Source organism: Cyprinus carpio, chromosome A8 (assembly GCF_018340385.1).
Source record: "Cyprinus carpio isolate SPL01 chromosome A8, ASM1834038v1, whole genome shotgun sequence".
Taxonomy (NCBI): domain Eukaryota; kingdom Metazoa; phylum Chordata; class Actinopteri; order Cypriniformes; family Cyprinidae; genus Cyprinus; species Cyprinus carpio.
In genome coordinates this window covers 25,704,370-25,726,471 of record NC_056579.1, presented here as the reverse complement: position 1 = coordinate 25,726,471, position 22,102 = coordinate 25,704,370, and the positions used below count along the sequence as shown (strand labels likewise).

Sequence of the window (22,102 nt, the reverse complement as noted above, 5' to 3'; positions counted from 1 at the left end):
TTTATTAACTAGCTGCATAACAAGAACATAACCAATGCAAGTTTATAATATTTAATTAGGTCAGGCATGTCCATGTCTTTTCAGAACCGATTCCGCCATGTTTCTCGTTGACATGCCACCAACTCGGAAACTCTGAGCTTAAAGAAATTAAATATTTAATTAGGTCAGGCATGTCCATGTCTTTTCAGCACTAATTCTTCACTGTACATCTTTTTTAATGCCAAAAGACGGTTTGCACTGGTGCAAGCTGTTAGTAAATCTGGCCCTTAGTCTGTCACTGGTTAAAACTGAGACAGAGTAAAAAAAATAAAATAAAAAAAATACTTCTGAGGTCACTGTATTTCTGTCCTGAAAGTTATACACATTATCACTAACAATCAGTTTCTAATAATCAATATCACTAACAATCAAAGAGATCTAGAACTCAAATATTAAATCTCAGTGCGAAACTTGAGTGTGGTATTCTTCATCTTCTGTTTGTAGACCTCATCAAACTGTTCATTTTGTGCCACAGTGAAGTGACCTTTCCAGTCTCCAACTTTACCTTTTGGAACACAAACAAAAAGAAGATTAAATCCAAGTGGAAGGACAGAACTCAGAAGGACTAAATTACATAATTCAGTGGTTTATTAACCTTTTCGCATGAAGGGAGAGATCTTGAAGTCCATGAAAGGGATTGTGACATGGTTGATCATCTTGTTCTGTTTCATGGTGTCAAACTGAACCCCTTTTGTTATTTTTTCCCTCTCTTCAGCTGAAATGGACAAACCCAAGAATGAGCACAAACGTTCCACCTCACGTCCAGTGTCCTGGAAAAGACAAAGAAGAATAAACACTTTAGACACATTTAACATTGATTTTATATTTTATAAGATTGTCACTTCATGAAATTAACTTACTTCGACCAAATCCTCATAGAACAAGTACAGTAGGTTAGAATATGTCTGTTTTTTCTCCCACCATCCACTGACATGGTCATACCAAGGACCAAACACATCTGATGAGAAATTGCTAAAGTTAAAACAATGCCTCCAATGATAGAGTTATTTATTGATAATGTAGGGGTTGTATATTAGAAATGTACACACACACACACACACACACACACACACACACACACACACACACACACAACACACACACATATATATGATTGAGCAATAAGGTTTAACTTACTTTTTCCTTTCAGAAATTTCTCTAAGAAGTGGTTCCAGTCCCCTGGTTCAGGCTGTACCATGTTCATTCGATCAAAATGAAAGTAGGAAACTGCATTGTCTTTCGCATTACGTGCTACATACACAATCTGGAATGAGTGAAATAAAATATTATTGTGGCATAATACAAGACATGCTTTGTCTTAATCAGAGTTATGACATTTGTTTCAGAACTACAGTTCTTCACTTTTATTAAAGCTGCAGTGTTTAATTTCTACTACCAGGACCAACTTAACTCCAAATATGTCTATTTTCAAAGAGGTTTCCCAAATTGGTCCCCCATCTGCTATTTGTCGATTACAAAGGTAGTGTTTAAGGTAGAGTTTTTACACTTATTATTATTATTTTACTTTTGTTACACTTATTTACACATATTTACACTTTTCAAAGAAATCAAGTTACAAATTAGTTACTTATAGTCATCTTTGCCCATAAAACTGTGATAGAATAAAGTTAGAAAATTATTAGGAACCTTTAGACATAAACAATTTCAAAAGCTCACCTTTAAATACAAATGAGAAAATTATGAAGTTAGTATACAGTCAGACAGGCAGATTGAATTACATATCATCTAGCAGTCACATCATACAATCAAAATAATCCCCAGTACTTTACCCTTGAGTTCTGATCCCAGAAGGACTTGGGTACTAGCTGAACAGGCAAATGAGTTTTGATGAGACGAGGAGTGGTGGTCAGACTATCTGCCATTTCTGTGCCTGCAACTGATAATTAAAATGTTGTTCTAAATTTGAAGTGTCATTGCTATCATTGTGGCTATTCCAAAACCCAGTTATGGCCTTACAATGCACAAGTTAACAATGTAGGAGTAGATAATTAGGTGAAATATTTTAAAGAATTTGTAATGATATTTATATTAAAAAAGCCATTTTTAATTTTAGCCTGAAATAGTTTTGTAGGACCAAAATCAATTGCCAAAACATTGATATTTAATTAATGTCACAATAAATGAACAATAAATGTCATTTTGATGTGGCTTGACAGATCACTGTAGCCTCCTCAGTTCAGGTGGCAAGTGAACAAATCATCTCTTCTGCTTTACTTCTACTTTACTTCAGCAAAAAATAAACATGAATGAACACCAGAAGATATTTAAAAGAAACAGTACAACTTACTGCAATGCACTGTAAAACCGAAAAAGTGAAAATAATTAAAAAATGAAAGTTAATTTCACTCAAATAATAATGAAAGTTCATTGGACTTAATTGAAATAAGTTCTGTAAACTCAAAAATGCTGTTGAAGTAAGGTGAACTTAAAATTATTGCATTTTCAAGTTCCCAGCATGCATTGCATCAGCCAACAAGGAAAAATAAATGTAGAAATTAGGTGCTATTTTGTGTGTTTTTACACAAGAATAACATAGAGAGACATAAGTTAGTACTTAAATGTTGTGTTATGTTGGGATTTACATATGTTTCTGTTATGTTAGTTTTTTAGTGTTTACCGTTGTGGTGAAGAGTAGAGCCTGTGGTTAGGTTGAGGATGGAAAGCAAAACTTAAAGGCTATATACTGCATGATGTTTGAATATTTATATTCAAGTATTGTGAGTCTTTTTGATAACTCCACATTAGTAGTTTCATTTGAGTGTATTTCCCACATTATAAGGGTTGAAAAATAGTGAACATTTTTAGTGAATTACTCCCTAATTATAAGTTGAGAAATATCAATATTTATAAGATAATATTTAGATAATTTAAGGCAACTGGAAATGTAATTTTTATTTTATGTAAACTTAAAATATTTAAAAACATCACTTAAATGTTTTGTGTGTAATCTGTTACAAAATATTTTTTGAGTTCTGTGAACTTATTAGGGTATACACAGTGAATGTATCATGTGTGTCATATAAGCGCTCATTTAAACAAGGAAAGACTCAATTTGTAAACAGCTTTTTTTTTTTTAAATAATAATAATAATAATTGGGGTGATCCCTTATGTTTTCATTTTTTATCATTTAAAATAGTCTGTAAAGTAGAATGTGTACCAGTTTTGGCAGTCTTTGAAGGGTACATAAAACCTATCTTAAGTTATTGTTTGTAACAATGGAATTTTATTAAAACAGTGTTTTTCTTGTGTTGATAATAGAGTAAGAGGCTCTACAAGTTATCTGATGTCTCACAAATCCTTCAAACTTTCCGGCATGGTGATCTAGGACAGCACAGCAGAACAGATGGTCTCCCAATTAATCCCACTTTCATTTTAAAAAGACATAAAAAAATTATAAAATATTAAAAAAAAAAAAAAAATTAAATAACTAGATATAGGATAGTTAACAAGCTACTTTGTGTACAATGAACAACACTAACAGAAAAGAACAAAGCACTTCAACTCAGATAAAAAAGAAGAAAATGTGGATGACTCTTTCCCAAGATGCAGCTGATCTCTAAACTAGCTAAACAATGGGAAACTCTCCCATTGTTGTTTGAAAGGAGGACATAGCTTGAGATGGGACAGACAACATGAGGTGAAGTTCAAGCGAAATGTGCTGAGGGTTTATCCCGGATCCGAGCACTACCCCTGGGGAAAAACTTGCCATGTTTAACCGAGTGAAACAAGCTCTGTATCATTTACATTTAGTCATCTAGCAGACACATTTATCCAACGTGACTTACAGATGATTACAATGGAAGCAATCAAAATCAACAAGAGAGCAATGATATACAAGCGCTATAACAAGTCTCAGCTTAACATAGCAAGGTTGTTTTGTTTTTTTGTTTGTTTTTTTGTTTTTTTATTATATAATAAATAAAAATATAGAATAGAAAAAGATTAAAGCAAGCTTTTTGTAAAAAAAAAAAAAGAAAACAAGCAGTTAGTAAATGTCTAAAAAGATTTTTTAAAGAATAGAATTAGAATAGAGAATGCTAGAGTTAGAGGGTCAAATAAGAGAGGAGAAATGTGTTTTTTAGCCGATCAATAGTTATTATCAGGTATAATAGTTTATACTGACAGTTTTTATCAGGATAGCATTTGGTTAAGTCTACAGTACCCTGTGCATTCTCAAAGCCATGTTTAAGAAAGAGAACATCATCTTTAAGAACCCAGATGAAACAAATGACTTTTATGAAAAACAGGTGCTTCCTCAAAAGTAAAAGTGAGCCTGCAGTAGTAATAATAATAATAATAATAATAATAATAATAATAATAATAATAATAATAATAAAGTGACTGAACCATAAAGGACTTAAAGATACACGTAATGTTTACTCTCACCAAATGAGGATGCTTCGACTGGGAATATTGTTCTTCTACCACAGTGGACGTGGTTCTTATACCATTTCAAATTATAATGAACCCACAAAATGGCATTTTAACCATTCACTATTAAAAAATAAGACATTATGCTCCTTTGTACAAGTAGCGATAGGCTTCATCTGGAATAACGTGTGACATTTTAAGGCTTTCCTGAGAAGACGGCTTATCCAGCACTGCTTGCTATCTAAACGCCTGGAGGGAAGAAAAACTATTTAAATTAGATGAAAAGATTAGGATCCTGAAAGATCAACATATTAGCCATCCAGACCCTTAAACTGAAACTAAATTTTTACTGTAAATTGAATAGTTTAAAAAGGGAACTAAATGAGATAATGCAGAAAAAAGCTGAGATTGCTCTTTTTTAGACAAAACGAAATTATGAAATAGGCAAGAGACCAGGGGTCTCATTTATAAAACTCTCCTAGATTTCATTCTAGAAGTGTATGTAGGCACAAAAGCTAGATTTTGTGTACGCTAAAAAGCTCCTCCCCGAAATCACAATATGTGGAGCTCACAACGCCTAGTTTTATTATGCATAACCTCATCTGCATATCATTTCCATGCATATTCCCCATCCATGTGACAACATGTTTAACACCACAAGACATTAATGAAATATGAGATATGGACTATAAATGCCATTTGTGCCATACACATAAATTCTTATTGCTAAAAATTATCCGGTATCCTTGTTATGTTTTAAAATAAATATATCAAAATATCCATAAAAACTGTTTAAAATAGTTCTCAGAAAAATAATTTAGAATATAATTGGCCCATTAATATTTCAATTGATTTAAAAAATAAAATTAAATTAAACGAATGCAGTTTTTCTGATAAGTTGAACATCCTTTAGCTATTTTTAATGGAAAAATATAGGCCTATATTTATTGCAGTGTAAATACATTTATCTGACTGTGATAATTGTATACAATTGACAAATTATTTTAAAAAGGAAATGTGCAAATAAACAATTACTCATAATCTCTTTAATTTTATGAGGGGGAAAAAAGAAAATCTTCCAAACATTTCGGGCAAAAAAATAAAATAAAATAAAATAAAATAAAATAAAATAAAATAAAATAAAATAAAATAAATAAATCGGCATCATATTTGGCCATCGGCAGCCCTGATTTCTAGATATTGGTATCAGCCAGAGAAAAACCCATATCAGTCGACCCCTTGTTGTTTTGCCATTTTTGAATGCAAAACACACTTCATTTATTTAATTTTTTTTTTTTTTGTAAATGTGTTGATTTGTTATGCATGTTTATTAAAAACAAGTTTTGTAATTACCAGTGTTGGGCAGTAACTAGTTACCAGTAACTTAGTTACTGTAATTATATTACTTTTTATTTATTATCTATTAAATTTACTTAATTAGTAGTGTAACTATTTACTAATAAGATTTCAGTAATAATATTACAGTTACCATCCAGAAAACAGCTTAGTTACTTACTTACTTCTGTTGCCTCAACCGCGCTAATTTAAAATCCAGCAATCAAATATTTCCTAGAATTATTTTAAAAATTTCATGACTCGCACATGCATGTGATGTCCACAGTTTAGCAGGCAAGCTTGGAAAATGGAAAAGCTTACATTCCTTAGATAGAAATTTTGCATTATATTGATTTTGTCAGAAAAAAAGATGATCTGAACACTGTTGTGTAAGTTTTACTTTACTTTAAAAACTGTTGTGCTTTACTTTACTCTGGCATTACATCCCACCTACAGCCCTCTGATCAGCATGTGGTACATTATATTACTATAATTAAAAATCTTTTTGGAAAATTAAACAAAAGTAAGAAAATAAGTTTCTTACAAACTTAAGTGATTTGATAAAATACATAATGAAATATAATCTTAAATTGGTAATGGGAAAATTACAATTAGCTTCAAGCTACACATGACAATTATAACATAACACTCACTAGATTAATTAATAACACTTCTACTTGAGGATTTTGGTCAAATTATGAGGCATAATTAAAATTAGAATAAACACAAATACAATGTGGATTTTGGTCAAATGATGAGGCAGAAATATATTGATAGTAACACTGAAGTAGAATTTTATTTGGATGATACACATTTACAACTTCTGAGGGGTGTGAAAAAAAAGTAGTGTAACTAGTAGTGTAAATAATTAATCGTAACATTTACATTTTACAAATGAGTACAATTAAAGCACTCATCTATAACACGCTTTCTTTGCCCAATTTAATGTATCATTGTTGGGCAGCAACTATTCAGATATTGGTTTTCTGGGTACAGGCCTCTTCTTTACCATTATGTAACTAAAAGCTACTGTAAGTCTTGTATTTCAACATCTCTCCCTGCTATGGCGTTCTCTTCTCTCCCAGTGTCCCCTTCACATTACACAGATAATCCAATAGTATGCTCTTCTCTCAAAATATTCTTTCAAAAATAATACTACTACTACTACTACTACTACTACTAATAATAATAATAATACTTCAGTACATTTATATAGTGCTTTCTAAGCACTCAAAGAGCTTTACATTGTTAGGGCCAATCTCCTCATCCATGCTTTAAAGATCTTTTCATTATAATGTGTTTTAATTTTTTTTTTTTTTCTGAATTATCCTCATCATTTAATCTGCTTTATTCTCACCTATTTCATTACTTTCAAATAAGGCACTGTGCCACTGTTCCTCTCTGCTCTCTGGGTTTCCCTCTCTGCGCCTACAAAGTCTTCATGGGAAGAGGCGTTTGAACTGAATCCTTATATGGGTGTGATTATTTCTAAGATATATGCAATTATCTTCTCAAAGGATAATTTTCACAACATTAAAATAACTTCCCATAACTACATCATAAGAAGAATGGTGTCTATGCTAAAACCAGACCCACCCATAACCATTACGAATCCACCACAGCCAACATCATAAACACAATAACAATCACAATCAAAATCAGCTTTATTGCTAGGTGTGTTTTCACAACCAACTAAATTGCCATAATTCGATGACAGCGACAGAACAAAAAAATAAAAATGGTGGATCAGCACCTAGAGACGACCTCTACAGCCATAGTCTCAGCCTCAGATGTCACACCCACAGACCGTTGGCTAAACGTCTGATGCATATGGGACACAAAAGTGGAAACACTTCAGGAGTGTCAAAGTCGTCATCGGATTGGTTGAATTCTACAGGATTTTCGGGAGATGTGTGTGTCGCGTTCTTTAACGTTCCACTTAGAAACAAAGATGCAGTGGCGCCAAACCTACTCACGAAAGAAGAAAGCCTTAGTGTTTACAACTGTGATGACGAGTGCTTTTCAGGATCAGCTAAACACTGAAGTTTCAAAAGTATGTGAAATATTTAAAGTTTGTGGCATAGAATCTATGTCTATATGTCCGAGAGTTTTTACACACCGGTCTGTTATTGTGGCCACATTTCCATGCCCCGAAACGTGACGCTGAACGAAACGAACTGTGATTGGTTGTTTGACATGTCGGTCAAACGGCCTCATGGGCGGGCCTTGGCCAATGAAAGCTGGCATGGATTCCAGACCTTCAGCCGTCAGTCGAGAGACTACTACAGGCCTGAATGTCAACGGAGACCATATCAACTAGACAAGCCCTAGAGAAAGTCCCCGGCAAAGACCTCGTAGATGGCCATTACTAGACAAACAAATCCTCTGTTCAATCTGCCTTGCGCTGCAGCCTGGAATTAAACCACACCATGCTGGTTTCATCTGGTCAGAGGAGAACTGGTCCCCTGTCTCAGCTTGGTTTCTCCCACAGTTTTTTCTCAATTTCTGTCACAGGTGGAAATTTGGTTCCTTGCCACTGTCACCGTTGGGTTTCTTTGTTGGGGACACAATTTCTGGCTATGTTGTTGACTTGAGTGCACAGACACTATTGGAAGAGAACTGAACTGAGCTGGATGATAACATCACTGAATCAACAATGAACTGACTTTAACTGAATCAATTGACTGTTTTCTATTGTCCTTTTGCATTATCATTACACATTTTTCCTGTTTAACACTGTAAAGTAGAGGTATTAACGGCTCCACTTGGATCCGAAAACCCGAGGTCTGACCCGAGACCTGAGCAGGTTCGTGTCCAAAACCTCGACAAGTACCTTAGACATTTGTTGGGTTCGGTATTAGTGGCCTCGGGTCTCGGGTAATTTAAGCCTTAAATACATACCTCGGCTCTTTAGCGACCTGGGAAATCATTCTCTGCCCTCTCCCTCCTTCATTTTTTAAAGTTAGACATCAACTTGCTTAGTTAAACTTTTGCTAGTTCTTTCCTCAACACAGACAGCAAGCAGTGTCGGCCCAGATCCGGCCCACATCTGGCCCACATGGATTTCATGCGGGCCAGATGTGTGCTGGATCTGGGCCAACACTATGTTGCTGTCTGTGAAATCTATTAATTATAAACAATATAACAAGAAAAAAATAGTATAATACAAAATTATGCCTGTTTTCTGATATTTTTTTTGTAAAAAAGTGTATAGGGTCGCTAGAGACCCGAGGTATGTAAATGTGTAAGTATTTTTTTACTGCGCAAACTATATTTACATATCTAATGACTCAATATGTGCAATGCATCTTTTTTCCTCAAGGTGGCACTGTTTGATACACAATGATGACATGATGTTTCACTCATAATTACCACAGGCATAAAACAAACGAATATCATCAGCAAAAATTTAACCAGTTTGAATGGCTCTACTGCAGAGCAATTACTATACGCAATGAAATATAAATGTCACTGCTATTTTATGCTGGGAGTGGTGAATTAGCTGCCAGTGATCAAAATACTGTATATGAAGTCATTGAAAACGATAGTTTTGAGAATTTGCACTGTGGAAGTGCGCTCTGATAATAACAGTGATTGTAAAATCATCTGCTCAAATTAAATCCTTTTAAGTTTCAAAAGGTAACAAAATATGCTTTATTTAATTTGTATGTGATTGTTCTTAAAATATCAAGAGAGTTTTTTTTGCTATTGCAGCAGATCCATCCGTGCTGACGTTTTTTTTTTTTTTTTTTTTCACAAATGGACCCGATTAGACCCAAATTCTTTTAAACTATCCCGAATGCACTACTTTTGTGTTAGCTTTCATGTTAAGTGAGGAACGCACATAGAAAAGGAATACACTTTTAAAACCACACACAAAAAAAATCATATAAAAAATATAACAACCATCAGGAAAATCCACTCACTTCATTATGCTGCCTGTTCATTTAGGGCGTTTCTTTTTTTTGTGTGCAGAAGCCTTTCACCGGAGATCAGGTTCCAGACAACACTAGCGAATACATGAATTATTAGGCTAGCGATTTATTTTTATCAAACTATCACCTTTATTTTTCTAATCCACTGGTCACAATTGAAAGCCGAGCTCAGAAATAACTTGATTCGATCAGACAGCCACTAATATAAAGTAGCCTAATAATAAATTGAAAAAAATGTTAAATAAATCAAGATAATGGAGAAGCGGCCAAATCAGTCAGCAGGACACTGGGATTTTTCCTGACTGACTGCTGTCGGCTTCAGGCTGTACACAAGTCAATGCCGTTTACGTTTGAGTCCAGTTGGGTTCAAAATTAAATGCCATCGGGTTGGACTCGGGTCTAATTTCATCGGGTCTGTCTTGGGTCAGGTTTTTCTTAAAAATTTTTTTTTTTTTATAAACATCAGGTTTGGGTAAGAAGTGATTTGGTTCAATTCGGGGTCGGGTATAGATTTTAGGACCCGAGAAGACCTCTACTGTGAAGCTGCTTTGACATAATCTGTATTGTATAAAGCGCTATATAAATAAAGGTTACTTGACTTGATATCACCAGAAAAAAATGGTCAAAATGAGTGGAAAATTAAAGAAATTAGGTGCTACCTGAGGTCATGCACAACTGGAACCATTATTTTCCTTAGCCTGAGTATGCCCAGAATTCTCTGTGACAATCCACCACTTCCAATTCCTACTCGGTTACCAACCACCTCTATTTCCTTGGTCAGATGAGCCTTCTGATGTTCCAGCTGTGAACCACTTGTTTCAGGAGAGCGAGAGGGTTTGGGTCTCAGCTCATATCCACCTGCAAGAAGCAGTAAGGAGGCATAAGAGCCATGCCAATGCTAGAAGATCTGCGACTCCTAATTACCACCTGGGACAAAAAAGTCTGTCTCTTCACCAGGGACATCTGCCTTCGTCTGCCTTGTTGCAAACTGAGTCCCTACTACTTGGTCCTTTTACCATCCAGAGACGTATCAATGATGTTGTTTAAACCTTCCATCCCATTACAGAATATGTTTCCTATTCCATGTTTTCCCATTTAAGACCTCATAATGATTCTTTGGTATCTTCTTCCTAGAGCTGTAGTCAAGTCCAGCTTTGTCGAGTCCAAGACAAGTCCAAGACCAGGACTAGTCGAGACCGAGTCAAGACCGAGTCCAAAGAGGTTAGAGTTCAAGTCAAGTCTAAGTCCAAAAGTTTCGAGTCCAAGTCAAGACCGAGTCCAAATGAGAGAAAAAAACGATCCACTTCAAGACCACATACTTAACTACTGATAATGTATGTGATGCTAGAGACAGCATATCTTCTAAGAAAATCATTTTACATTATTATTTGTAATGATCAAAAAGCATTTTTGATCTGTAGGACAGGGGTCTCCAAACTAGATCCTGGAGGGCCAATGCCCTGCAGAGTTTAGCTCCAACTGACCTTAACACACCTATCTGGAAGTTTCTAGTGTGTCTAGTAAGAGCTTGATTAGCTGGTTCAAGTGTGTTTAATTAGGGTTGGAGCTAAACTCTGCAGGACACCGGCCCTCTAGGGCCGAGTTTAGAACTGTAGGGTTAAATTATTTTTTATGTACTTTATTTACAATTTATTTACTTTATAATGCTGATGTTTGCAGACATTATGTCTGTGGTCAAAAATTAAAATGACTGATGCCTTGGCGCAGTGCACACACACGCAAAGCTCGGGATATGATGCATGTATACAGTTAAGGCTAGAAGGGATACGTTTGGCTCTACTGGGCATGCGCACATAAATACAGCGTAATTTTTGTCATTAATTAGTATTTCATTATTGTAAAGGGTAAGTTTAAGGCTGGGGTAGGTGTAGAGGTTAATAAAACACAATCTTACAGGTAGAAAATTAAATAAGAAACATCTAAACTTTTCAGAACGCAGCAAGTGCAATGACCAAGTCCGAGACAAGCCGAGTGCAAACACCAACGAGTCCGAGACAAGTCCAAGATGATAGAAAAATGACTCGAGTCCCGACTCAAGGCCCGGACTCGAGTACTACAGCCCTACTTCTTCTACAGGGTCTGGTGCTACTGATGTTCCTCGTCCTTTCGTTGACTCAGATGAGGGCCTTTACTACAAAGTACCATCCTGGATTCCAGACAATGGGGCAGTCACTTAGAGTACCTTATTGATTAGGAGAAATATGGACCTGAGGACAGATCCTGGATACCACATGATGACATTAGACACATGACTACTGACCGAATTTGTCTCCAGCCACCCTAATCAGGTGTACTGTCAGGGATTCCACAACACCTTCAGCACCAGATCCCACAGCTACACACACTCGTTCCCAATCACCAGAATTCTAACTTCATCAAGGAAAATGCTTAAAATCTCCTTTCACCATATCTGATTGTCTGGTCTAGTTTACCACTACTGTGTGTATAATACCTGACTCCTTACCTGTTGTGAAGACTTACCTTCCAAAAACAAGATCAACGTAGACAGAGCAGTAATCGTGCATAGCAGAAAGTGGGCAGGGCAGGCAGTGAACAGTCAGAGATAAATCCAAAAATGATGTAGGTTCAAAAGGCAGGTAGCAAAAGTTGTAACAGTACCAAGAAACAGCAACAGGTTTGATCAGGTCTGGTCAGATCTGAATGCCAGTTTGCAGTTAGTTGTGGGGGGATTTTTCTCCACTAGATTCACCAACGACACTCTAGCATGAAGAATTTTTTTATTTATTGAGGAAGACAACGACAAGGATGATCAACGGCACAAAAGCGTTTACCCCTCACGTCACTATCTCCGCCCTTGCATCATAGCTCATGACCAGAACAGAAGATGAGTCGTTTTGAGGGGGAGGGGAGGTTAACGTTTTTGATTAAAGATTACTAGGGCACATGAATTTTTAAAAAATAATGAAGTGCATGGATAAATTATTTATAATAAACACTACAGTATTCCATTAAAAAATAAGAATTTTCAGTTTTGATTTCATGGTAACTTTAATAAAAAAAATTGCACAAGTCAATCTGCGATACCAAACAGGAACACAGGGTGATGTCAAAAGACCACTAAACAAGCTACCTTGACCTGACTGATCCAGATTTACTAAACCACCGACTACTGCATAATCTAAAACACCTTCAGCCAGCATCAGTATAAAATACTCCAGCTTTTAAGCCAAATATCTTGTTTGTTTGTTTTTTACTGACATCTGTACGTCGGTCGTGTTTTCTCTGCATTACTGCTGTTTTGAACTTACTGTTAGAATGCATTCGCTTACTGGATCCTTAGACTTTCCAGGGATCTCATTTATAAATGTTGCGTATGCACAAAATAGGCATAGAAATTGCGTAAAAATTTTCCATGCACATATCAGGATTTATAAAAAATAAACTTGCCATAAATATGTATGCACCTTACGGACATTCTAGACCATGCGTGTGCACTCTTTTTCCTGGCGTGAGAAAAGTAATGAAGTAAGCAACGATTTTAAAATCTGAAAATACATAAAGTCATTACGCAGAAGTTAAACAAAAATGATATGAATTTAGACATATTTAGTGGAATGCGCTTGATCACTTTTCCTGTGGCATGCTGTTTTAATGACAGTGAGACGTGCTATAGGTGCACAATAATTCATCTTTAAACTAAACTGCAGATCTCATGCTATGTGAAAACATGTTTAAGTGAGAACAATGATCAATGATGCCCAATTACTTCGATATTATGGCAGACACTGCTGGATTCAGTGGTCGAATGGTCCATTGTCCGGTTTGAATTTGGAATTTGGGGTGGAGATGCACATACGCACGTCTTCTCCTGACTGAGATTTATAAAGGTTTATAAAGATTTTTGCTCAGGTTCTGGCGTAAAATCGCAAAACCTCGCTTTGGTGCATACGTACACTTTAGGATGCAATCTATGGAGAGTTTTAAAAAATATAAAACAGGGGTCTCATTTATAAAACTCTCCATAGATTGCATCCTAAAAGTGTACGTAGGCACAAAAGCTAGATTTGTGTATGCACAAAAATTTTCAGATTTATAAAACCATGCGTACACCAGAACCTGTGCAAAAATCCCTTTATAAATCCCATTCAGGGGAAGATTGTGCGTACGTGCATCTCCACCTCATCTCCTCCCCGAAATAACCATATATGGAGCTTACAACGCCTAGTTTTACTATGCATAACCTCATCTGCATATCATTTCCATGCTTATTCCCACCCCATGACACCATGTTTAACACCGAGACATTAATTCTTCATTTGTAAGTCGCTTTGGATAAAAGCGACTACTAAATGATTAAATGTAAATGTAAATTAAGGAAATATGAGATGGGTACTATAATGCCATTTGTGCCATACACATTAAATTCTATTGCTAAAAATTATCCAGTATCCTTGTTATGTATTATAATAAATATATGAAAATATCCATAAAAACAAAATGGTTTAAAGTTACATTTTAGAGCAGAGTTGATCTCATTCATTTACACTGGCCAAATAGTATTACAATTGTTTTAAACAATTCAAATCAAATCAAATGTATGCAGTTTTGCTGATGAACATCTTTTAGCTATTTTTAGTGTAAACAGATAGGCCCATATTTATTGCAGTGTAAATACAATTATCTGATTCGGCTCATCACTGACAAAGTATTTTAAAAAAGAAACGTGCAAATCTTTCTTTGGCACTACAACCATAGTAGAACACCAGCTATTCCACTTTCCTTATGACACTGATTCTCTCCATATGTTGCAGTTGTTCCTTAATTCATATAAGGGGGAGGAATTCACTTTGGAGTCTTAAGAGAGAGGCACTGAATTTGGTTTAAGCATTAAGGCATACAACTGTTTGATGACCCACAAACCACTGTACAGTTTTGGATATGTTTTCTTTGAGTTGTGATATCCTTGCTTGTCCACTCTTGTGACTAAATCTAGTCATGGTTTTGTTGGCCTGCCCAGTAATGCTATTTGCAGGATTTTAATCACATACACCTTCTGTGTTGCTTCTACTTTTCCCTTTTTTCAGCACTAAACTGCTCACACTTTCCACCTCCAGTGGATGTCCACCTGGTCTTGAGAAACTGACATGATTAAGGCCTGGGACACACTTGATGATTTTCAAATCTTAACTGATTTTCAAATCACGGGAGACCACAGACATGAAGACGTAATGACAATAACAAAGATTAATTTTTAAGCTAAAATCAGTTCATTGATGATTATAGAGCTGACTCTTTTAACATAACCCTTTAAAATGTATAATCAAATAATTTAATTTATGTTTAAAATGCAGTTAAATGCAAAAAAAAAAAAAAAATTGAACTAACTGAACTGTAAGTCTCTTACCCGTTGAAAACTCTTGAAAGCATGACTCTAGGAATGGGATTCTCATATAGATAGGCTTGGAAGTCTGACACTCTGGATCTTCATTACCAAAATACAGAAGGTCCAGTATATAAGAAACCCATGTGGTACCTAGCAAAGTGATGGAAAGGAAGTTTTAAAACAAATGTTTTAAAGGTCAGTTTGGAAAGAAAATACATGCACCTGTTTTATAGTGTTTATAGTCTCACCTGCTTTGGGATATGTGGCGATTAGTATGTCATCAGGTCTTGATTGAAAATTTCTCACTTTTTCCCAGTTTTTCAGTGAAAAGTGAGTCATAGAAATACCCTCAAAATCAAACATCTCTGGCCGACAAGGCAGTTTTCTTCTGCAGTATAGAAAAGTTTCAGTTTAATGCAGTGAATAATCATTAAATAACCATCAAACAAGCAAGACATAACATAAAAGCCCATTAACAATCAAAATATCACAAAAATACGCATTGATAAAACACAACATTAAAAATATTCAATAAAGTTGAATACTCAAAAAATTATTACTCTGAAATGTCATAATTTTTCTTTTAATATATTCATTTTAGGAATATAAATCATACTTAATATATACTCATATATATTGTTGAATACTCAAAAAATTATTACTCTGATGTCATGATAATTAGAGAAATTTGCATCTACTTAAGGTATAGTCTTCTATGCTCTCTGCAATGCAATCACAAATGTATATCAAGCCCTCATAATTATTATTATTATTATTATTATTATTATTATTATTATTATTATTATTATTATTATTAAATATGCTAATGTATATTAATTCAAATTTTAACTTATTTCATTCCTAAGTGTTCACAAATTTAATATTCAAAGGCTGTAATACACCACATGACTTTAAATAAAAATCTGAGTATATTTAAAAACACTAGGCATCATTCACTCTCTGACTTAATAAATAAGGATCACACACTAAAAGATTTTTAAGTCATACCAAACACAGCAAACTCAAGCAGAAACATGTGACTTGTTGCTAGAGGCATGGCAAATGAAAATAATTTGTTCTAAAATCAGCTCACAATATCAAACATGATTGATTTCCTCCAACTGGATGGAATCAAAGTCTAAAGTTAAAAATCAGCAACTAGTGTCATGTTGTCCAGTTTGTAAATTGGGGCAAAAATCTGGGCAAACATCATGTAGTTTATTCCAGTCTTCATTCATTTCTAAACTATAGTAAAAGAGAATTATTTACTTACTGAAGACATGTCAGGGATTTCCATTGTGGCAAAAAAGTGTTAGAATTTCTTTCTAAAACCCTTGTTTTAATCTAGTCTTCTACTTCTACTCTGCTCAAATGTTTCTACCAGCACTGTAATGCATCCAGGTCTCCGTGCTATTGAGTTCTGTCATGGTTATCATGCCACAGTGTATCCCAACCCTTCTCTCTGTGCTTTGCACTCAGCCTTTAACATGTTACGCAAGTTCAAACAGCCCTCCCCACAGGAAAGAAGAGTTACAGAGGAAAAAAATCCCACGTCTTCTTTAGCATTTCAGAAAATATCTCAACATTGCCTTAAACACTGTTTTTCATTTTGTTGAGTAATTTTCCCTGTGTTAGGAAGTAATATGTCACTATAACTAGCTGTTGTATTATCTTTGTTAAACTGGATAAAACTGGATGCATGCACTTTGCCCTTACTGAGGTGAATCTCCTTGAATGCTGTGTTAACAATTCACAGCAGAGTCATTCCTAGATTTCTGTGCCTTTTGGACATCATGAAATGTTGAAAAGCACTTTTTAAAATTAAGTTTTTGAAATTATGACAGAGAGTGCAAATTTCTCTCTCTCTCTCTCTCTCTCTCTCTCTCTCTCTCTGTCTCTATACATAAATATGTACATATGGCCTTGTGCATCAGACATTCAGCCAATGGTCCATAGAGCCATATACAATATGTATTTATTGTAGAGTAGCCTCTTACAGGCTAGGTGTAAATATTAAAGATATTTTAATTTACATTTAATGACTCCTTATATATTACTAATAAACAAAATAAACAAATGAATGCTGTAAAACTATTTCTCATAGTTAATTTATGATTCCTAATGTATTAACCAATGTTAACAAACTGAAATTTACTGTAAAGTAGTACCAATGATATTTAGGTTTAGATTCACTTGTGTTACTATGAGAGCAGTGTTCAGTCCTGCTCAAGGTAGGTTTTGTTCTGAAGAGTTTAGCTCCACACTTGCCTGAAGTAATCTTAAAACCTTGATTAGGTGTGTTTAATTTAGGTGTGTTTAATTAGGATTAGACCTAACCTCTGCATGATAGTGCCCCTCCAGGAGCAGGACTGGACACCCTTGTCCTATGAAGTCATTTTTTTGTTGGCATGGGTCTTTAACCTCTTTCTGGTTCAAAGGGGACCCTTTGGTAGATAGAGAGACAAAGTATTGTAACATGTTGTATAATACTGAGTGTTGCATTGTAGATCTAGCCCAGTGCTTCTCAAAACTTTCCTGGAAGCCCCTCACCACTGCACATTTTGGATATCTCCCATACTGCACTCATCCAATTTAGGTCTTGCAATCTCTACTGAGATGATGAGTTGAATCAGGTGTGTAAGATTGAGACATTCAAAAGGTGCACTGTAGGAGGCCTCCAGGACATGTTTGGGATGCATTGGTTTAGAGTAGGCCTAACTAAGTTCGGCCTGTAGTAATTTATTTGTTAAGAATCTTACATTGAAAATCCATAAATAATATATCATGGGCCAAACATGTGCCATTATAGTCAATGTGTGATAATATGGTGGGTTAAATAAGCTACCAGAATTGCAAGGTTAGATTAACCTAGCATGTATTTTGTTGTATATTTGCTCAGCGGTCTGGTTACAATTTATCCAGAGTGCACACACTTTATTTTCCTGTTTGACACTGTAAAGCTGCTTTGACACAATCAGTATTGTATTATGCGTTATACAAATAAAGGTGACAATAAAAAAAGAAAAGAAAAAGAAAACTACTTTATGTTTAGGATAATCATTTGTGTAATTAGTTTCAATTAATATTTAGTTTTTCTTTTTAATTCTTAAATAGGGATGTACAATCTACAAATAAAGTCCACTAATGAATGGAGCAGTAGGCACTTCATTGAGGACCTTTTTATTCCTGTGTTTCACTGACGTAGCATGATTTATGAATGTGAATAAAAAATGTTACATCCTCCGATCCTCCAATCCAGAGCTCCCTCTACGAGGAAACTGTATAGACTGTATCCACAGCTTCGTGCGGGGGGTGAAGGATTGTACCCTCCGCCTGTGAGAGGAGAACCCTCCTGACAGGAATCTCCCATGGAGAGCCATCGAGGAAAGAAATCAGGTCCAAGAACCATACTTGGCCCAGACAGAATTGGGCTACTAGATGTAAACAGACACCGTCCCAGCGTACTCACTCCAGAACTCCCAGGAGCAGAGTGATTGGGGGAAAGGTGTGTTACAGACAAGCCTCAGCCACATCTGTACCATGGCATCCAGGCCCAGTGGAGCCGGATGAGTCAGAGAGAAACCAGAGCAAACAGGTCCACCCTGAGCCTGGCCAAAAACTCTCCATATCTGCTTCACCACCCCGGGGTGGTGAAGTCTCCATTCACTGGGCCTTGGCCCCTGTCTCGACAGGATGTCTACTCCCATATTGAGATGCCCAGGGGTGTGAACTGCTCTCAGTGAGAGGTCACGTGATGTGCTCATGAACGTAGTCACACTTGAGTAGAGCTCTGTATGTTTGGCCCCTTTTTGCTGTTTTTTTTTTTTTTTCATTTTATTTTAAGTTTTATTCATTAATAATACTTCCCCTGATGGCACACAACCGGAAACAGCAGGAGTTGTCCCCATCGGCTACTCCGATTAAGAAGAAATCCAAGCCACTGACCACGGGTGATATGGTGGACAAGATAGCAAACACTGTGGCACACATTGAGGACATTCTCAGAACACTGAGTTGATGGCGATGCAGAACAAGTTTGCTTCTCACATATGCTTCTAAATTTGGATCTTCTTACAGGGGCACATGAGAGAACAAAAGAAAGTTGTCGCAGATCATGATAGGCGAATAGCCGGACTCGAGCAACAGGTTATAAACTTACAGGATCGCAATAGGCACTGTAATCTGTGTCTGGTTGGATTGCCTGAAGGTTCCGAAAAGGACGACCCTATGGGCTTTTTGAAAAGATCGCTACCGATGTGGCTGGCAGGCAAAGAGATTGAAGTGGAGTGAGTGCATCGCGTGTACACAAGGCCTCTCCTAAGATCGCGCTAAACCACGGGTTTTCATCTTTAAACTGTTGCGGTACATGGACAAGGAGCTCATTTTGCGGGCCGCCAGACTTCAAGCCCCGGTGAAAACATCCAATGGAGTAACGCTGTCTTTTTCCAGATTTTTCTCTGGTCACCGCAAAAAGAAGAAGTGCATATGCACCAGTTAGGAAGGAGATGAGAGAAGCTGGCATCCAGAATTTTCTTCTTTATCCTGCAATGCTGAATGTGATTCTCAATCAAGGTGAACCTGAAATGCTATACTCCCCAGAAGCAAGAGTTTTTCTCAGATCCCATTCATCCACCAACTCTATGTGAACTTCAGTTGGACATTTGCTGTATAATCGGAGAAGAGATGCTAGAATGGTTTTAGTGACTGTCTCTTTACTGTTCACGTTAATGTTCACTTCTTAAATTCATAGGCTTACTAGAAATGAGCTTTCATTGAGCATACAGTATCGCTTACTGATTATGTTGTTATTTTATTTATTTATATTTTAGTTGTATTCCCCCCACCCTACTTTTTTTAATAGAGAACTACCTAGTCAATATGTGACTATGGGGCCAATGTTGGTGCTTCAGTAATGTGCAGGTTTGTCTGTTGACGCCACGGATCATATTAAGGGGTGCTGGCAGATCAAGGGTTGTCTCTTGGTTTAATCTGCCATAGTTCATGGGAATTGTGTTATATGTTTTTTTGAATAGTGATGGGAAGGGTGGAGGGTGGGGGGTGGTGTTTTAATGGTAGACTCAAACTGGTTTTTAAATGTCAAAATTGTATTTTGTTTTATATGCAGAAATTCTGTTTCGACAACTATGAATGACCTTAATATTTTGAGTTTTTTCAATATTAATGGCCTAAATGGCCCGCACAAACATACAGGTTTTTCTAGATTTTTTTGCGAAGAAGAAAGATTGATATAGTGTTAGTTTAAGATCCCATTTTGAAAGAGGAGGATGTACACAGGTGTAATAAGTAGTTTTTTTATGAAGTGGTATCTCATTCATCTTTGGATACTAAAACCAAGGGTGTCTTAATATTGGTGTGGAGGACTTTAAATATTACTATTTTAGATAAAAGTTGTGATACAGACAGTTGAATAACATATATAAAAACAATAGTGGAGAATAGGAATATTGTATTTCTATCAATTTATGCCCCTTGTACTCCTGACCCTACTTTTTTCTCTGTTTTGTCAGTCTATCTCTTGAAATTTTCGGATTTTGAAATTGTATTGGGTGCAGATACAAATTCTTTAATGTCGCATATCCTAGAAGATCTGGATCAAAGGAATCACACTCTCAAGCTTTTTGTTCTGACAAACTTCAGCAATGTGTAACCTCATCCTCATTGGTGGATAATGGGCGTTTATTAAATCCTTCCTGCTAAGGTCTTTCACTCTTTTTTCTCTGCTACTCATAAATCCTATTCGCGAATAGACTATATTTTCATTTCTACTTCTTTATCTTCAGCTGTTTGTGATCCCAATATCTTTTCCTTTTATCTTTGTCGAATCATGATGAAAATTTGTGCAGATTATCTTTGATCCCTCAGCTATCTCGTGCCACTAAATGGCGATTTAACCCTAAATTGTTACAGAATGAAAACTGAAATTAACCAAGGTTCAGTAAATGATCCGCGAACACTTTGGAATGCATTTTAAAGGATTTATAAGGAATAACTCAATTTCATATGCCAACTTTCCTTTAGAAAAACCGACACAAAAAGATAGTTTGAAACTGGAATCCACAGCTCAAGAATCGACTAGAGATAACCAACGTTGTTTTCTCAGACAAATACACTCAGCAAAATCATGGCGGGTAAGCTCCGAAACTTAATTTGTTACTGAGATCCAGGGTCAGAATTCCTGATTCAAAGATCCAGGCAGAATTACTATTTTCAAGGAAGTTAGACCTAGCCACCCTTTTAGCTCTAAGATTAACCAACAGTGAAAAGTTTGCTAATATTTCATCAGTGAAATCCCAATCTGGGCTCATTGTGACCAGACCCAAAAGACATTAATATCCTTCCACAACTTTTTTTTCCCAACCTCTATACCTTCTTCTACTGATGGTGACCCTGATTCTTTTGCATCTTTTCTGTCCAACCTTGATTTACCTAGGCTGTCAGATTCAGATTCAAATTACCTTGCTGAACCGATCACTCTTCAGGAGCTGGAGTCAGCAATCCAATCTATGAACAAGGGAAAATCCCCAGGCATAGATGGTATTCCAATCGAATTGTATACTACTTTTTTTGGTCGGATTTTATGCCCCCTCACAATGTTATATATGATCCATTTTTTCAGTTACTCAAGGCTTATTTCACCCATCTATTAATATAGCTGTAATTTCTCTTTTTGTTAAAAAAAGATAAAGATCCAAAACTTCCTGTTTTCTAGTTTAAAGTACTATCTCACAGTCTAGAGAACTTTATGAACAGGCTAGTTCAGCATTGACCAAACAGGATTCATCAAATCTCACTTAGCTTTGGATAACTTACACAGGTTTACTATCATATGGTTTAATTCAACAAGTAGTTCATGCTTCTCTTGCGCAGTATTATCTTCTAGATGTGATAAAGCTTTCGAACCAGCTAGAATGGGAACTATTTATGGGGGCGGTTCTACAGCATCTGGGTCTAGGATTGAGTTTTCCATAAATATAATAAAAGTTCCTGGTACACCAATCCGCAGCAGCCAGTGTT

At 35.9% G+C, this 22,102-nt stretch overlaps 1 protein-coding gene across 1 annotated transcript; it reads right to left on the bottom strand.

Moving 5' to 3' along the window:
• Nucleotides 1-93: 93 nt before the first annotated feature.
• sult1st4 (sulfotransferase family 1, cytosolic sulfotransferase 4) lies at nt 94-18,476 on the bottom strand. The gene is made up of 8 exons (XM_042761456.1): nt 18,394-18,476; nt 15,316-15,455; nt 15,089-15,217; nt 1,830-1,936; nt 1,177-1,303; nt 900-997; nt 635-809; nt 94-544 (listed from the first exon to the last, which is right to left on the bottom strand). The coding sequence occupies exons 1-8, from the start codon at nt 18,474-18,476 to the stop codon at nt 432-434; spliced, it is 972 nt and encodes a 323-aa protein (XP_042617390.1). The 3' UTR covers nt 94-431.
• Between the last annotated feature and the right edge of the window lie 3,626 nt (nt 18,477-22,102).

What these genes read in the sequence shown, in the direction of transcription:
- sult1st4 (XM_042761456.1), bottom strand. Translation starts at nt 18,476, where the DNA reads ATGGTTCTTGGACCTGATTTCTTTCCTCGATGGCTCTCCATGGGAGAT. An exon ending in GAAATTTCTGAAAGGAAAAA is followed by an intron (nt 998 to 1,176) that starts GTAAGTTAAACC and finishes ATTTCTCATCAG; the next exon opens with ATGTGTTTGGTCCTTGGTAT. An exon ending in CTCTCCCTTCATGCGAAAAG is followed by an intron (nt 545 to 634) that starts GTTAATAAACCA and finishes GTGTTCCAAAAG; the next exon opens with GTAAAGTTGGAGACTGGAAA.